Source organism: Synchiropus splendidus, chromosome 19 (assembly GCF_027744825.2).
Source record: "Synchiropus splendidus isolate RoL2022-P1 chromosome 19, RoL_Sspl_1.0, whole genome shotgun sequence".
NCBI classification, from domain to species: domain Eukaryota; kingdom Metazoa; phylum Chordata; class Actinopteri; order Syngnathiformes; family Callionymidae; genus Synchiropus; species Synchiropus splendidus.
Window position 1 is genome coordinate 8,632,501 of NC_071352.1, and position 17,865 is coordinate 8,650,365.

Here is a 17,865-nt window from a genome sequence, read left to right on the forward strand (position 1 = left end):
CGCGCCATAAGTCAAGTGAAAAAGTCAATTGCGCCTAAGGAGCTTGTGACGGTGGAAGTCTTGACAGCAGTATTTTAATAAGGCGGACCGTGGAGATATGGTGATAAGTGGGCAGGGACGACGGTCAGGACACAGGGGCAGTGGCACCATCCATCTGCGATCAAGAGGTTCTCACCTTTTGCGCCACCTGGTTGACCCACGGGGACGTGCAGTTACTCAGGTCAGGACCTCGAGGATTCCACATGACCTGATCCGCCAGGCAGAGGAATGAAGCGATGCCTGGGGACGAGAAGACGTTCAGCAGAAGTTCAATAGTAAGGAACAGAATTAAGAATGGGTTCTTAAACTTGATCACAGTTATGTGACAGATCGACCTCGATGGGAGACGAATGATCCCAAGCACTGGCAAGTCTACAACCTTACAGACGCGACAGAACGCTACGTGCTAAATCCTTAAAACAAAGACGTAATGAACAAAGACTTTATAATTATTATTATTTATGAATCGAAAATGCAGTTGGACAGTATGACACATCGATGACAAAAAGATGATATAATAGCACATTGAAAAAAATGCATATTGAGAAGCGCAATGTTTTATTTTTAGTTTTGAAAAGGAGTGTCACATTATCACATGCATTCACAGTTATTATTATTATATAGTTATTATTATTTCACTTCCCAGTATTTTGAATAGTCCCATAACTCAAGGTGGCTTATAAAAAGCAGGTGAAAATTTAAGTGCAAAATATGGTCTGCTATATGTAAATATTGGGAGCATTATCACTCGCGCACACAGTCTTGGTTCAAGGAGAAAAACACAAATACATTTTAATCACGTAACAAGACATTTTAATTCATAGTTTGCATATTTACTTTTAATTTGTTTTTTGTACTTTTATATATATAAAATCTAGTAGTAATACTTATATATGTAATATAAGTATTACTACTAGATTAGTAGTTTATTACTACTAGATTAGAAAATCTAGTAGTAATATATATATATATATAAATCTAGTAGTAATACTTATATTATATATATATACCTACATATATATATAGGTATATATAATATAAGTACTAGATTTTACCCTGGAATAGTAAATTAGTCAACAAAGGTTCCCCTGAACAACACTGTAATTACCAAGTATTTACAGTAAATAAACAAGTAATATGTTTATATTATATAGTTATTAATAGTTAATATGGGTTCCCCAATTTACAGCGCCATCAAAACAATACAGAGACATGCTCAGTCATGAGGGATGTTAGACGCCTGTATGACTTCTAACTTAAACAGCGATGAAACACAGAATTTTAATAAATACACGGCTTTTCTAATTAAAAGTAAGAGTGTGATGTTGTGGAAAATTCCCCCAAAATCGAGTGGAAGCCGCTTTTTACCAAGGGAAAATGCAATTAATTGAATTTCTGAAAGTGTTTGAAGATGAGATGGGAAAAGGAGGGAGCCGATAAAGAAACAGTCTGAAAATAGCAAAGTGTGTCACTCGTGGGAAAAAGGTTAAATAACAAATCGCAGGGCAGAGATGAACGTGTAAGACGCTTCCGTGAAGAATAAAGGGAGATTTCAAAAGAATTTATGCTCATGTACCACTTTGCTCTGCTCGCACTCCGGAGATATTAGACATGAAACTGTCAAAGTAAAGCACCTGGAGGTTCTTACACCAGTCTGTAATTCAAACTAAGCTGGTTCACAGAAAGGACAGCGCTGTTGGATTAAACCAGAGTCTCTCCACCGCCGCGAACACAAATAACCAGCCTCGCGTCACAATGGGGCGAGGCGAAGTGTGACAGCGGCGGAGAGGAAGTGCTGCAACCACGGAGACAATACTGCGCCAGTTGTAGAATGATCAGAGCAGATGTGGAGTTGCTTTTAACTCTGCTTTCTCTGTTTCCCACTGATTCCCTTCTTATCTCTCCCGCTCCTTTCCACACGCTCCTCCACAGCACGTAGATTGGTTTGGAGAGCTCTGCCAAGACCCAGCAATTAAGCTAGCTGCTAATTCCCCGTCAGCGCAGGGAGAGAACATAAAGAAAAGTGCTGGAGAGGAGAGCGCAGGGGAAGCCTGCTTCCTCTCTGGGTTGAGCCATGTTTGATGCCTGCATATTTAAAGGTATAGAGGCGAGCAATAAAGGAGGAGTAGCCTGTGTTGTCGCGGCATTCATTCGGTTATTCTCTGCTTTCAATCAGCTCTGTTACTTTGAGAGACGAGTCTTTCATTTGCGCAGAACGTGCTTTCATTGTCGAGTCCTCGGGGAACGTGTCAGCTGGTGGTTCCAGCAGCGGGACAAAACAGACACACACACGCTGATACGAACAAGGCCGTGAGGATGAAACAGTACAAAACTTTTCGGGTCTGTGGGAGGATCTCAGCTTGCATGACTTTCATGGAGGTTCAGTTTTTTTGGACCCCACCCCCCACAACTATGACTATCACGTCCATTCATGATACGTTCAGTATATTAAGTGTTTGCGCTTGAATGTCTTCTAGCACCGCTCTACACAGAGTCTCAGATGACTAAGCTTGCCACCTCCTTTTTTTTTTCACCAAAAGTTACACCAAGTTCGACTAGATAAAGTCCGACTGAACAGTTGAACCACAATAATTTCTACATTCTACAGTGCGAGAATTTTCATTATTAAAAATAACTGTTGTTGTGACCTGAACTGGGAAGTGCTCCCATTTGTTTCCCATACAGTCATCAAAAGGGCTACGATCCAGATCCCCAAGCGAAAAGGGAAAAAATTCCTTCCCGAAAGCATCTGTTTATCCAGAATTTAACAAATTTTTACCAGTTTTCCCACAATTTAAACACAGCCTATTTGCCCACTATCTTCAAAACAAGTGTTGATCCTGGTCTGAAAGACATGTAGCCAAGGTACACTATTGAAAAATAGTAAAAATGAAACTTTAATTTTGTTACAAAAATGATTTAAAAAAAGGAAACAATGGGAAAACAATTTATGCTATGACATTAAATGCTTGAAATGTCATTAGAATATATGGTGTTTTATTTTATGTACTTCATATTTAAAGATTTGTCACGATAAATCATAAATACTGGACAGTGTTTTTAAGTGGTGAATATCTTAGCAACTATGGGTTGAACATACAAATTATCACAAGGCATTTGCCCAAATATATCTTTTAAATATGTGTCATTTTCCTTTGTAGTTTAAATACATGCCATGCTATAGTTGTCCAAAGATCATAGTTCTGCAAATGCGTTGTTGGGTGTTGCATCTACTTTCGTAAACTCCAGCTGGAATCTTCTGCATAAAACTGAGTGAAAATACATTACTCTCCAGTGAATTATGTACTGACTGGTGGAGTCAGAAATTGTGCAGCCAAAACATTTACCTAGAGATCCTTTGGGGCATGGTCGGTCCACCGTCTCCCCGCTCTGAGTCGTGGGCCACTGGATTCCGCGGACCAGCTTGGTCTCACAAAACTGGGGTCCTGTTCCAACAGGAGGAAGTGACGGCCAGCGAGTCACCGGCACCGTGGCTGTAATTGGCCGAAGATCTGGATGCTTGTTGATGGAGCCAATTGGTCGCGAGGTGGGTGCCAGAGGGCGGGCGGTTGAGGGGCTGGCACTGGAGGTAAACGGCCTGGCTGGAAAAGTGGTGGTCATTTGTGTGGTGGTCAAAGGCCCTGTTGAAACCCAGACAGGCAGGCGGATAAAAGAGCGATTAAAAGGGAGTCCAAGTGATAGAAAAGCCTTTTAGTGAACTACAACAGAAGCCATTTGTCAGAGAGCGGCAGAAACGGACGGAAAAAGCTCTGGAAAGATCAAAGGAGCAAAGGACAGATACATGCGAATATATGATGTCTCTTCAAAGCACGCAGAGGGTGAAGAGAGATTCCAAAGTTAGCCTGACAATAATTGGGGTGACAAATACTTTTTTGAGGCTCTCGCAGCCTGTTCTCCGGAGACATTAGGAGGAGACGGAGGGAGAGGGCGTCATCACAAGTCAGGCACGGGTAAATAATTGATCAAATGTATCAAAGGAGTCGCCATCACTAACAACCAAATCTAATGCAAGGATGAAAGATTCACATCTCAACTACAAAATACAAATACATCAAACGAAGAGTCCGCCTGCAAACTCTGCCTCCTCTCTCCATCTCTCCCGCTCTCCCTGGGCTTTTATGTGCTTTACAGGAGGTTTTGTGTCTCGGTATTACAGTATATTCAAACTTCCATCACTTATTGATGGACTGCCAAAATGCGGAGCGGTGTTCTTATTTCATCTAGCCTCTTTCTTTTCCCGTCATTTCAATTCTGACAGGAGAAGTTGATCCTCACAGCTACAGTACTCAAACCGGTCTTTTTTTGCGTTGCTAAAAGTGTGTTTGAAGTCAAGCCAAAACATTTTCTCTTAAAGCAAAAATCATCAATCAAAAGAATTATGTTCTAAAAATAGTTTTCCTTAAATCACAACTTTAGGGAACTACATTGCCGAAAGTGACCAGAATCTATGAATATCCATCCATCCATCCAATGGCCCATCCACCATATCCATCCATCCATTCAGTGACCCATCCATCCAACCATACATCCATCCATCCATCAATCCATCCATCCATATTTGCTGTCCTCACCCGTGGTCGGGTCTGGGACTCCAAACTCCAGCGGGTATCGCAGCACATTGTAGTTGTTCCAGACGTAAAGTTGGTTGTCCCTGGGGTTGTAATCCACCGAGGAAATGTACTGATACGGATTGGGGAAGGGAATGCTGACCGTCTCCTCGCGGCCGTGGTTAGTGTTGTAGGCGTACATGATGACATCGCCGCCTGCCTCGCTGTCGTCGTCCTGGTAGACTGAGCGCAGGGCGTAGAGTATGCCACATGCCATGAAGGCATTGGAAGCCAACCTTTTGTGGAAGCCGGTTTCCCATGTCCCTTCAAAGCGAAGTGTGTATGGATTTACCTGGTGGAGAAGGAAACATGATGGTAGTCTGCGTAACAAAGTATAGCAGTGTGAGAAATATACAAATATGTTTGATTTAACCGGTTGATATCTAACATATTGTCTTTTCTTTCAAGCTTCCCATCCTTAAATGCTGAGTCATGATCATATGCACAAGTTTCTCTATTATATTTTGCCACATAATGACATATATCTTATTATTTTTCCATTGTAATTTTTTAAAATGTACTTTATTTTAAAATGTATTGAGTTTTCTGTTAAATGTCATGAAAGGTGGCTTAAATTTAAACCCACCCAAAGTTATTTATCCACCCCAACATGCTCCAAAGAAGTCCAATCTGGCAACACTGTTTCTTGGTCAGGAAGGTTTGGAATACTCTGCCATGTTGGGGTCCCAGTTTAGGACAGGGGCCCCCAAACTTTTATTCAACAAGAGCCAGATTTGATGAGGTAAAAATGTGTTTGGAAGCAACGTCTTTGAGATTTCAGCCCTTGGAGAAATGCTGCCCCCTTTTGGTTCAGCTAGTACCCGCAGATCCTCAGGAGGGTCCTCATTAGTAAGGACCGAGTTCGGGCACCTAGACACTGGAATACCCTGCCACACAACATGGATCTCCACCTTTAAACACTTGTAAAAACTCATCTCTTCAGACAGCACCTTTCCTTCTTACTTCTGCACCTAAGTACAAACACACTTACGTTTTCCTGCCTGCGTATACTGTACTTGTGCACTTAAAAAAGGGCATACTTGAAACACTTGTTGGTATTTTACCGTTAAACGCAGGGTAGGTCAAAGCAATTGAAAAGAGGTTAAACATTTTCATCTCTATGAATCGCACTCAGTAGATCGACATGAGGAGGACCTTCTTCACAACAGCCCCATTCCCATAGAACTAGCTTCACCCAGGGTAGTCGGTTTAAGTACAAATTTAGGTTCAGTATGGAAGCGCCATGCTACTTAAGACTTCCACCTTCAGTGAAGGTTTCACTCCAGGTAAATCCAATCCGAAGAGACTCACAATAAACTTATGCACGTCGACGCATTAGGCTTTTCAACTGAAAAGGGGTTAAGATGAAGGTAGAGGTTGACAGTTATATGTATGTTACGTTGTGTGTCTCATGGTGCAGAAAATGAAGCACTGTGAGTCACACAAAGCACACAATATATCCATCTTAGATGAGGTACAACCTCAAGAACCTTCAAGAGCTGCACTCCAAGTCTTAACCCTTATCTTTTCGAATGCTTTTCTGAAATGCTATCGGCTGCATCAGGAAATACTTTGATGCAAGTGAAAGTACTGCGTCACCACTTGACAACCATCAACTTGCGACGCCTTGGAAATGTCCAATGTCGTCCAATTGAAGGAGACTCAATTTGTGAGTTCGGTTTAGTCTAGTCACGAAGAAAAGAGACTTGGTAAAACATCGATGTCTCACTTCGACCCATACCTATGGTCAAGGCTTTGGGTCAGGACATTCCCTTACAGAGAGGACATGAAACTCCCCGACAGGTACAAAGTATAACACCTTCCCGTTCAGAGGCCAGGATGCCTCTCCTGTCATCCACATTTCCAACTCAGAGGAGGCCACAGGGCGGGTCCAGGACACACTAGAGAGATCTTTGGAACACCTTGGTGTACGTCTAGACTGCAGCCCTCCAACACTACCTCAAGCACCAAAGTGGATGGTATGATGCTGCAACATTGCTGGGATCTACACAAAGTAACAGCTAAAACAAATATGCACCAGGAAACCTTTAATCCCACTTAAAACAATGGCCATTGAAGAGGAGCCGAGAGCACTTGTGACAGGTGAGCATGTTTAAATGTGACTGCTTGTTCCACTTTGTCAAACTTTTACAAGTTACTGAGCAAAGACTTGACAGCTATCGCGTCTAAATGATGAATTAACAAAGTCGTTAAACCTTCTGCTTTGCAAAAGATGCCTTCTTTTGCTCATATGCAGATCTCCTTGTGTTTAATGTACCTTCAAACCGCATATGTACGCATCCACGAGTCCGCGAGCAGAAACAGCATGGAAACTAATGAAACTTAGCAGAAAACAAACAAGAGATTGATGGCAGGAACAATCACTCTCTTGGTTTGTTTCCTTGTTGCTCAATTGTTTTTCACTTTCCGAGTGGACGCAGGAGTCCATTCTTTGTATGGACGGTTTAACTTCTGCGGGAAGCACAGTCTCTGGGGGGACATTGGATTTTGTGGAGAAACAAACAGCAACTCAGAGAGCATTTGCCAGTGAAGAGTGGTGGATTATGGAGGTCACATGTTGGGAAACATATTAAATAGTACCTTTTTGATACTTTAACTTTGATATAAAATAGGTCAGGAAGATAAATCCTGTCTGTTTGATGATTAGTTTTAGTCAAATATGAAGACATGTTTGCACGCATACAATACTTTTCAATGCTAAGTCTCTCATGTTTAAACTCTGATCCTTTCTGGATATTTAAATGAGTTTCTGACATAATCCAGTCCAGCATACATAATCCTGAACTCATCCCCCCTCATGCAAGCGCAGCTCTCTCACCTGGCTCACCACCAGTTTGCCATTGTTGGCCTCAGTGGCGTAGATCACCCACAGGCCGTTCTCGTCCACCGCCAGATCGATGTCCGACTTGCCTCCCCATCGGTACGGCGAGGTGTCGTGGTAGTTGGCGTTGGCGACGATGGCTTCTCCGCTTTTGATGCGTGTGCGGAGGTCATACTTGACTATGTTCCTTGTGCGTTCTTTGTTGTAGAACACCGCGCCGTCGTACACCACGAACCCTGTGCCGTCGACTCGGTTGGGTAACCTGGAAGGACACATGCCAGAATCCAGATGAACAACTGGATTAGGTTACTTTTTACCAGGGTTGCCACAACAATGGGGCATTTTGCTCCGTTATTCCATGAACAATCTATTTTGTAATATTGTACAATTTCGCATTCTTCTTCTTCTCCCTGTCAACACCCTCCCAGATTGTTGGTCCTGTCTCTATGTCACCAAACTACCTGGCCTCCTAACTTTGCCTCCAAACTTCAGTCCCGGCTGCCACCAATAAAAACTGCCTTTCCTTGCTCTTAATCGTTGGTCACAGATCCCTAGTCGTCCGTTTCCACCCCGGCTGCACTCTCTTCTTCTCCTCCCTGTCACTTCCCTTTGCCTTTACAACAGATGGGGACCACCCCTAGAGACTCGTAACTTCACAAGATTTTCAACATCTTCATAAGAATTGTGTGAAAGTATCAGCGACACCAAATCCAGTAGGTAATTTATAGTTACATCATGTCACCAAGTCCATATGGTTTGTGCTGCAATGTGTTAATTGTGACAGAATGGTAACCATGTGAGTCCTACTCCGACTCTTCATGACTCCTTCTTGCTCGACAGGCTCCTATTGAGCGCCGCAGCACGACACTCAGACAGACATATTTGCGGCGAAAAGACGATAAATCAATACGGTTCATGTTTGATCATCCGGGACAGTGGGAGGCGCTCACTTGTAGGTGGTGGTTGCTCGGCTCTGTTTGAAGTCTTCCCAGGAGTTGTACTCAAACAGCATGTCTGTGCGATAGGGGGTCCAAGGCATGACATAGAGACGGTCCCCGGACTGCAGCGGGTCCTTACACCACGCTCCGGCCTGGTGCTCCACCTCCTGCAAGGAGCTGGCTGGCAGCACCAGCAGAAGCTTCCCCGGACACACAAAGACTGCAGCAGAGGAGGAGCGGCGGATCAAGAGAGAGAGGAGAGAGGGGACAAGAGAAGGAAACAGCAGTGAAGACTTGTTTTATGACATGAAATAAAACAAGGATATAATAATATAGGTGCCGATTTATGCTTCTGCCAGCTCCTGCCTGACTGTATGCACGTTTGTGGACGTAAATGGCAATTTATTTCTGCAACGTTTTGAGCATTTTCCAGATCGGATTTTGTCCATATTCGCTCACAGCGATGAACTCCCATTTTAGGACCTTCCGTACAATTCAAACAAACATCAATATCCACTGTAAGATCTTACTTTTTAGGAGCAAACAAAATCCCTCCCTCTGAGTCAAAGTTCCTCTTAGTCCAATTTCCATCACCAATTGTAGTATTTCTGGTTGGGAAGAAATTGGCGGGTTAAGAACTGAAACCCGACGGGAATGATTTTTGCATGGTTATCTGCTCCGGAAAACTCAAAGATTTTACAACGGCCATCCATGTTGGTTCATTTTGGAAGGTTGGAATAGCAAAGTTTAGCGCCATCTTGAGTACATCGAAGAAAGCGAAGCCAAGCACAGACGGAAAAGTGTGACGTAGCCTGGCGGTTTCTGGCATAAGTGGTGACTCAGAACTTTCCGGAGATCGGCACCTATCGGCAGTCGTGAAGGGGAACGTGAAAGGAGTGGCTTTTAAACCGAAAAAAAAAAAGATGAATGTGAATAAAAGTAAAAGGGACGTGATGGGAAGAGGGAATGAGATTCGTTATCATATCGTGAAATAAAGGCAAGATATAAAAGCTCATTTGTAGAACATCAGCATCGCGTTCGGCGCGTGTCTAAAAATGATAAATGGAGAGAGAGTTCTGGCTGCAGCAGCAGTTTAGATGTAGCCTCTAATCTAATTTATCTCGGCCTACTTTTGATTCAATTGTGCGTCTCTTTTAACTTCAAAGGCCCGTGCGGCATCGCCGCTGGGAGGAAAAACAATAATTGTGAAACTTGTTTTATTAGGACTCCAAATTTGGATCCCAGGCAAAAAGAAATGCCTTCAGGAGGACAATGAATCGCCAGGAGGAGTGAAGTTGGCCAGGTTTTCCATGCCTCTGTAGCTGGAACACACACACACGCAGACACACACCGTCTTCCGCACGGACACAGATGTTCATGGCGTGATACAACTAGATACGACTTCATATCTGTGTAGTTAAACACTGTTTCACGAGTCGAGGAAAATGAGATGGGAACGCATTTTAGTGTGTTACTGATGATTTTCAAGTATTTCGAGCAGTGATTCTTAACCATAGGGCCGGGGCCCATGGTTGGGCTATGAGCGCCCCCTAGAGGGCCGCTAAAAGTTTTTTTGTTTTACACCTTTGGGCCACGAGATGCTCAGTTTTAATAGATTATCCACGTATGGTGGTGGTAGTGTGTCACTGAATTGACTTGACAGCTGCAAATCTGTGACAGTAAACAACTATGGAGGAGATCTAGAAAAGAAAAAAAAATATAAACAAAGTGATGCTGTCCCCAACAGTAAAAAGTGTCCACCTGTTGAAGCAGTTTTGAAAATTTATTCGAATGTTTTATGGCAATACTTTCATTTACACTTTACTTATATCTCCTTTGGAGTTGAAATAAAATATGTTCTTTTTATTTTATGATATTTAGACATGGTTTTATTATATTTGTCTTATTCAGAATTTGTTCTTTTTTTTTTCCAATTCTCTCAACAGTTTGCATCAAGTTTATTTTTTTCTTTCGTAAATTTAATGAATATGACTTTTCGATGACAAATAAATATCTTTGCAATGGCCACATCTTTTCATGTAATTTCACAAGGGTTTTTTGTTTACATGTAAGTAGATTAAACAGGGTCATCGAACATAAATGAACTATTGAGATTAGAGATTTTATTTTGGCCATAAAAAAGGCACCAAATTTCATACATTTAGCTTGGTGAACCACAATTAACAATAAACATAATAATAGTTAATAAAATGTTGACGCATATTTTAAGATTCAAATGCATTAAAAAGTCAAGGTTTGTGTAATGACAGTTTCATGACTGACTTATATCGTGATTCAGTTGGTCACACATCTGTTTTATCCTCCAAAATAGCACAACTCCAGCCCCTGTTCAGTTACAGGAAACTCTGCGATGAAAAGACATCTCGTGTCGCACACACACGCTGGAGCCCCCAGACACAAGTCAGAGACTAAAGAATGTCTTTAGGCAGGTGGAGGTCATCCACTGGGGACCGCTGTAAATTGGCTGTGTCCCGTGCCTGACAGCCACTGTGTTTTGGGACCACCAGGCACGTCAGGTGATCTATGAGAAAGGCTGCTGGCATCCTCAGCTCTCTGACATCACAGGGGTAGCGGCAACACAGAGAGTTGGAGAATAAAACCGCCGAGGAGTGCCCCACTTCTCCTCTGCCAGCTTATTTATGTGGCTCGCTGGCGCGGTGTCGAACCAGACACCTGCTGGTCATCTCATGATTGCATCCAACTTCAAACTAATTGGACACTGCAGGGGTCTTTGGACCCTGATGACACACATATTTACATGCGTGCCACGTCAGGACAGGACACACACGCACCAGCAAGCAGACTGTAACAGAGCGTTAGTGTGATGGATCAGACCCAAAGTCTTCTGAATATTGCATCGAGTCCGGGGCAAGTGGGGAATCCTAATAGCAAAGAAAGTAGGGTTGGACTTTATGTTTTCTTTGTGGAAGTACTGACTTCTCCTCTGGCTCTCGCCGCTGCTGATAGTGACTGGTGATCCGTAGTGCCGTGCCACTTAGGAATTAGTTGGTTCTGTCTCCGAACGACAGCCAAACAGGAATCTAATCAAGCTGAGACACAAACAAACCCGCTGAACACAGCCCCGGCTCTGGGAGGAGGCTTGTCATGCTCCATTGTCAGAGCAAAATGCTTGTCTGGAAACAGGGACGCCCGAGGTGTTTGCTTTGCAAATACAAAAGTGGGTGACTGAAATATGCTAAATGATGTTTGAAACAACTTTTACGGCTGATGTATTCAGACAGGCGAACAATCAAATTCAGGAGGAATGAAGTCGCAGCAGCAGATCTGAGCCGTGCGGGCCCCGGGCCACAAGCTGCCCTTGACTGCCCTCTAAGTGTAAGAACACTTTTTCTCATTATATTTCCTAATCCATATTTAGTTTTAAATAAACTGTTGGATTTTTTTCGCTCTCGGTATCTGAAATTATTTTGAAATAAAAAAAAACATGTATTTTAGTGAATTACTTTTTGTATCATTGCCTAAAATAACAATAATAATCTTGCTTTATTCTTCAATATGATGCTTGGATTATCAAGTGTATTCAAATCATCAAACCAAAGTATTTTTAGAAGGTGTTAACTGCGGTATCAGCAGAGGAATAAAAAGAAAAAAAATAAAACTATTCAAAGTAGGCCACCGCTTCCAACCTACAATCAAACTTCAAATAAACATGTGGAAAGCGACGGTCCCTCCATGTGACCCAGTAATAACCAGGAAACCTCTGCCTCAAGGTAACGCAAAGGACAAATGAGTACAAACGTCCAAGCCTCTCTCTGTCTCCGCAAAAAGAATGACCCACTATCAAAGTAAGTATTAACGTACACGCAAGTCGTCAGTTGTCATGATACAATAAGACTCAGGACGAGGACACGGAGGAGGGCAGGACTCTGTAATGCTTTTATGGAATTGAGTCCATGGCCTGTAATCCAATGAAGCTGTCCGGAAACATAAAAGCAAACCAGGTGGAATCAAGGGTTGTTTTTTTATTTTTTATGTTTTAGAAAGTCTAACGTCTTTTCTTTTATGTACACTAAAAACCACAATATGGAACTGTAAAAACAAGGAGACGGGGTAATGATCATTTTCTGCAGTTATATATATATATATGTATATATATATATATATAAACTATACAATTGTACTCGTCCGTATTCAAATGACGTTACCGTCACCAATATATCCACCAGGGGGAGCAGCCCAGAGTCAAAGTATGGACAATGTGCCTCTTGCACAAAGAGAAAATGGAGGTAGTGTTGTAGGAGGCGATGGTTGGTGAGGCCTTTAAATATATCGCGACTGGAGCTCGGACAATTTCTGCCATTGTTATGTCTTCTTCGTGTTTCAGTAGAGCTAAGTATCTGGTAGTAATAGCAACACTGCCCCCCATGGTTTCCGGAGGTACTGCTATGTTTGGTCTGTAAGTTTTGTGGAGTCGTGCAGAAATACTGGCGTCCATCCTTATCCAGATCGGTACATAATGGCATATATGGGCCTTCAGCCTTAAGGACAGGGTCAGGAGCAGAGGCATCTGGGAGAGGCTCAACACATCGAGAGGAGCCGGAGGAGGTGGTTGGAGCATCTCTCAGGATGTCTACTGGACATCTCCCTGGGGAGGTGTTTCAGACATGTTGGTCAGGGACGAGGCCATGGGACAGAGCGAGCACACACACACTGGAGAGATGTTGTCTGTCAGATGGCCTGGGAAGGCGGGTGGAAGCAAAACAGCAGAAAATGGAAGACAACAAAGCCAGTGTTTGAAACAAAGTGCAAAACCAGGTCAGACTAATCAAACTCTGCTCTGAAAACTCCACGGAGCTACGGGCGATTTTTGGAAGTGTCCAGTTCTAATTAATTCCATTCTTTCTGAATCACGTTTGTCGAAGAAATTTGGTCAAAACCCTATTTTCCAACTGTGAATGGCTAACTTTGGGCCATGTTCCATAAGCAAAAATCCAATTACTCACAACAATTATGCCAGCTGTGGTAAACGGTCACAATTCCGTCTTGAATTGAACTTGCATGCAAATACCTTATTGACGGAGGAATAGTGTAATATAATTGTTTTGTGCAGCCTTGAGTTCTGGGTTATCGTCGTCTGCCCGTGACATGACAACCAGGGCGCCCCCTGCATTTCACCTGGGCGAAGCAACAGCAAGTAGAAACTACTAGCTGACTACTTAACATACTTGTTTATAGTTTAAGTCTCTGTTTAATGCACTAAAAAACACAAAATTCATGCAGTATTCACCACGACAGATGGGTTGAGGCACGTATTCTTCTTAAAAGTACAATAAAGTACAAACTGGCAACAGCCCCTGAGCTCTTCACAGTTGAAATACCTCACTGCCAAAACCCAATCTGTGCTCCACTTGTCGTACTCCACCAGGCTTATCATCACTCCAACCATCGGAGCAGCACGGCCCTTCACTTCCTCTCTTCCCCCCGGATTCCCGCAGCCCGCCAATCAGCGGACCCCAGAGTTCATTCTAATGAACAGGTCGTCGGGAGGGCTCCGTGTCGAAGGGGCTCATCAAGGGTCTCCAGGCCATCCGCACGACTCACGAGAACACGCTCGCACACAAACCAATTTACTCTCCCGCGGTCCTGAATTGAAGAGTGGCCACGCTTTACACCCGATAAAACCTGCCTGGGGGGCTTCATTAACATTGACCTCTGCCCTTCCCCGCTGCCTTCCTGTTTACCGCTCCTCTCTGCCGCCTTCTCTCTTTCTGGGCGGCCGAAGCGGCGGGGGGCCGGAGCTGTTAAACCTCTGGTCTTACAGTGGAGGAGGCTATTAAACCGCTGAGCGAATGGGGTATTAGGCATTAAGAATTATATCTAAGCATTGAGCTTCATCTCAGTCTGGCCTGAGAAGGTCAGCCACAGACGGAACCATCTGCATAGTTAGACTGCGAGATTCATTTCAGTTGCAGATGGAAACTTCGGCGGAGGGAAGTTGCTGCAAACCTTTTACCTTACAAAGCAGCCATATGGCTAATGAAACTTACCTTATCGGGGATTAAAAACCCAAGCTGCCGCTATAACACTCTACTATGCCAATTACTGTCAAGCGTACGCGGCCATTCTGCGGTAATAATGGAATCCCCCGCTATCGCTTTCCCCGGCTTGGGTCAGCTGTATATCCTTTTATTTATTTATGTGCTGGCTGGAAGAATGATATTTTTATGTGCCAAGCTTCCGACGTGTGAAGGCTTCTTCTCCTTCGAATGGCCTTCGTGAATTCATTATTAATCATAAATGTCTAAATGGATATAAAAACAGGGATGTAGAGAGTCGTTTTTTATTGTGGAATCTGCGAAACAAATCAAGAAGCAGAGCTAATTTGGCCATTTCATTTGGCCAATTTATTTAAATAGGAAGCGCATTCTTTAGCCATTTTTATGCTCAACGTTACAAGTGGATCTGGAACTGCGCAGCTTACAGACACGGACCAAATGGAGCAGTACCATTGGAAACCATGGGGACAGTGTTGCTGTTTCGATACATAGCGTGAGACACGAAGAAGACATAACAATCGCAAATTTTCCATCAACCACTCACGACATATATATATATATATCCATACATATATATACATATATATATAGGGCAGATTTAGACAGTCTTAATGGAACAGGGTCCTCATTTTCAAAGTCCGCTAAATGGCACTCTTAACCCCCACATCAATTTTAAACCAAGAGCGGCATCACCTCGGCGCTGAAAATGAGGACACCTCATTTAGCCTTAACTGGAGAACAGCAATGCCAAGGTAAAGAACACAACTATGTGGTGGTAACACCTTCAGAAAAGGACGAGGACATTTTCATAGGTAAAGAGAACTAAACGCGCCTTCACTCCTCATGTGTCACATAGCGATAGTGATGGGCAGATGAAGCTTCATGAAACACTGTCCTCATTTTCAGAGCCCAGGAGATGGTGCTCTTAGTTTAAAAATGATGTGAGGTTTCTCTAGGGCTGAGACTGCCATCTAGTGGGCTCTGAAAATGAGGTTTCATGAAGCCTCATCTGCCCATCACTACTATATGGCTACGCGCTTCACTGATGATCCAAACAAGTGCGCACCATGAGATAAGTGACATAAAACCTTTGCTTAACTTAACCCCAACCACAGTGCCAGCAAACACAGCAGAAGGTGAAACGTGTAGTTCAACTTCAGCCTCACTCAAAAGCTCGCTTGATAATAGTCAGCATTCGATTTCTTTGGAGTGAAACTGGTGGTACTGCAACGGCCTTCGGAAAGGTTAAGCAACAATATAGAAGCAGTATATTTCTTGAAAGTCCACTCTGGCCGCTGGTGAACAACGATATCTGCCAAAAATCGATTTACAAACCCAGCATTTAATGATTCCCCCAGAAAGCCTGTCACAAAAATTTGGGATTGGATCAGTTATCCCAGACATCACTGTTATTAAGTCTGTCAACTCACATGGAAATCAAACAACAAACCTTGGCTTCCCTTCAAAAGACAGACTTTGGTCAAATGCTTTCCGAAAATGTTGCTTGTTATCAAAGAAATGAAAAACAACTTTCTGATTTTAAGTTAAAGATAAAGAGGGTCTGATGTTCCAAACCCAATCGGGGTGTAACTAGAGGGTCTGTCTGTGTAGTTTTTTTCAAATGTGTTTGTTAAAGTGCGTTGGATTTTCCGTTTCATCTAATTCATCGCGCCTCCTTGCTGAGGTTGTTGCGACCCGGAGTCATGGCAGGCTAATTGAATTCCACACCTGTTACCGGCAATTACAGCATGCAGACAACAGGGGGCAGAATGGAGCATGGCATGGAGGCCGGAGCACCATGCTGGTCAGGTAATGGGCTTTCAGAGCTACTGCTGATAGCACTGAAGTTATATAAGTGTGTGTGACTCAGGGAAACAGAATGAATGTTAAACGCTGAGACGTGACTGAATCCTATTTAAGTCGTCCAGAAGAGAGCAGCACCTGCGAAATGAGAATTGGGCTCAGAAGCAACACAAACTGACAGAGAGAGTCCTGTTGTGTGTGTCTTTTTAGACTATGGGGGCAGGAGGTCAGTGGATTAAAAACACGCCACACATTCTCACACACACGGAACGAGGAACACAAAGTCAGGACGGGACGGAGGCAGGGGTCAAACTGGCCACTTTACCAACCCAAACAAAGCCCCTCAGAGAACAGCGAAGGCGGAGATGGTGCCCAGCGTTACCCAGCTGAGGGCGGTTGACACTGACTGACAGGAAAGTTGGAGGGGCACGTACGCAGATTTGACCAACAACAGAGGGCCATCTTTAGTTTGACATTGGCGCCGCAACATTACCCCTCCACCACCGTCGCTCTGTCCTCACCCCCAAAGCCGCAACTGTGAAGTAGCCTTTGTGATTTATATTCATGACCACCTGCCCGACTCCCGCAGCTCTCTGTTCCTTCCCTTTAACAATGACTGCGTTACAGTCAATTCCCACACTCCTTCCTATCTCCCCGCGCCACAGAATGGGATGTCTGCGCCGCCTCGGTCACATGACTCCGCTTGTGTGTGGTGGGTCATTCCTAATGAGGCAGGTATGCCTGACTCATCGTCTCTATAGCGACCGATCTCTTCATTTGCTGCCCCGCTCTCCCATCAAAGGGCACAACGGCGACTCACTTTTCCAAATCGAAGGTGGGGAGTCATTCATCGCGCGGGCTATTTTTGTCCTTGCACCAATGCAGCAACCCCCCCCCCTTTAAAAAAAAAAAAAAAAAAGGTTGCGCACAATATGTTTGCACAGCAGAGGTGAGAAAAACATGGCGGAAACGCACTCGGTCCTGCGAGCGGTGATAAAAGGGAAGCCGTAATGATGTGTACTCTGCAGGACTGTCAGTGGAAAAGGTGAGAAAAAGGACAAAGGGAGTGATGGGAAGGAGGTGGCTGAGGCGCTGGCTTCTTAAAATAGCACGAGAGTCGGCCGCTGGTTGACAAATTTCATTGAACAGGAGCTCCAGCGTTTGACACACCTCATCCAAATCCCAATCTGTCAATGAGCAGATCAATCGGTGAGGATTAATAGGACTGTAAGAGGAAAGACACAGGTCTGGCGTGATAAAACGGGGGAGGATGACCCACTCAGGCTGGTTGTTTTTTTCTCTCTTTGTGTTAGTGAGAGGAAGGGCAGTAAATAAAACAACGGAGAGTACAAAGCTTGTGGAGGTGTTTGTGCAGGAGCTGTGTGAAGTGGCAGGAAATGGATCGGTGATAAATGAAGACAACAAACACGGGGTCCTTAAACCAGTTGATGCCATTGTCTATAGGAGTTAATTCCTTCCGTGAATGGCGAAGAGCATGTGGGGTGTGACCACGCTGACTTGACCATATTGTTAGAGAAGTATCTTCAGTCACCAAACAATACGCTAGTGTTAGCTTA

At 43.8% G+C, this 17,865-nt stretch overlaps 1 protein-coding gene across 4 annotated transcripts in view; it reads right to left on the minus strand.

The window, feature by feature from the left end:
* The window catches only part of adgrl1a (adhesion G protein-coupled receptor L1a), a 138,523-nt gene that overhangs the window by 29,334 nt on the left and 91,324 nt on the right, over positions 1 to 17,865 (minus strand). For all 4 annotated transcript variants that reach the window (XM_053851680.1, XM_053851682.1, XM_053851681.1 and 1 more), the window contains 5 exons: positions 8,460 to 8,667; positions 7,507 to 7,771; positions 4,632 to 4,959; positions 3,387 to 3,680; positions 176 to 279 (listed from right to left, as the gene is read on the minus strand). In XM_053851680.1, the coding sequence (XP_053707655.1) occupies positions 176 to 279; positions 3,387 to 3,680; positions 4,632 to 4,959; positions 7,507 to 7,771; positions 8,460 to 8,667 (1,199 nt within the window). The remainder of the gene's footprint in view (positions 1 to 175; positions 280 to 3,386; positions 3,681 to 4,631; positions 4,960 to 7,506; positions 7,772 to 8,459; positions 8,668 to 17,865) is intronic.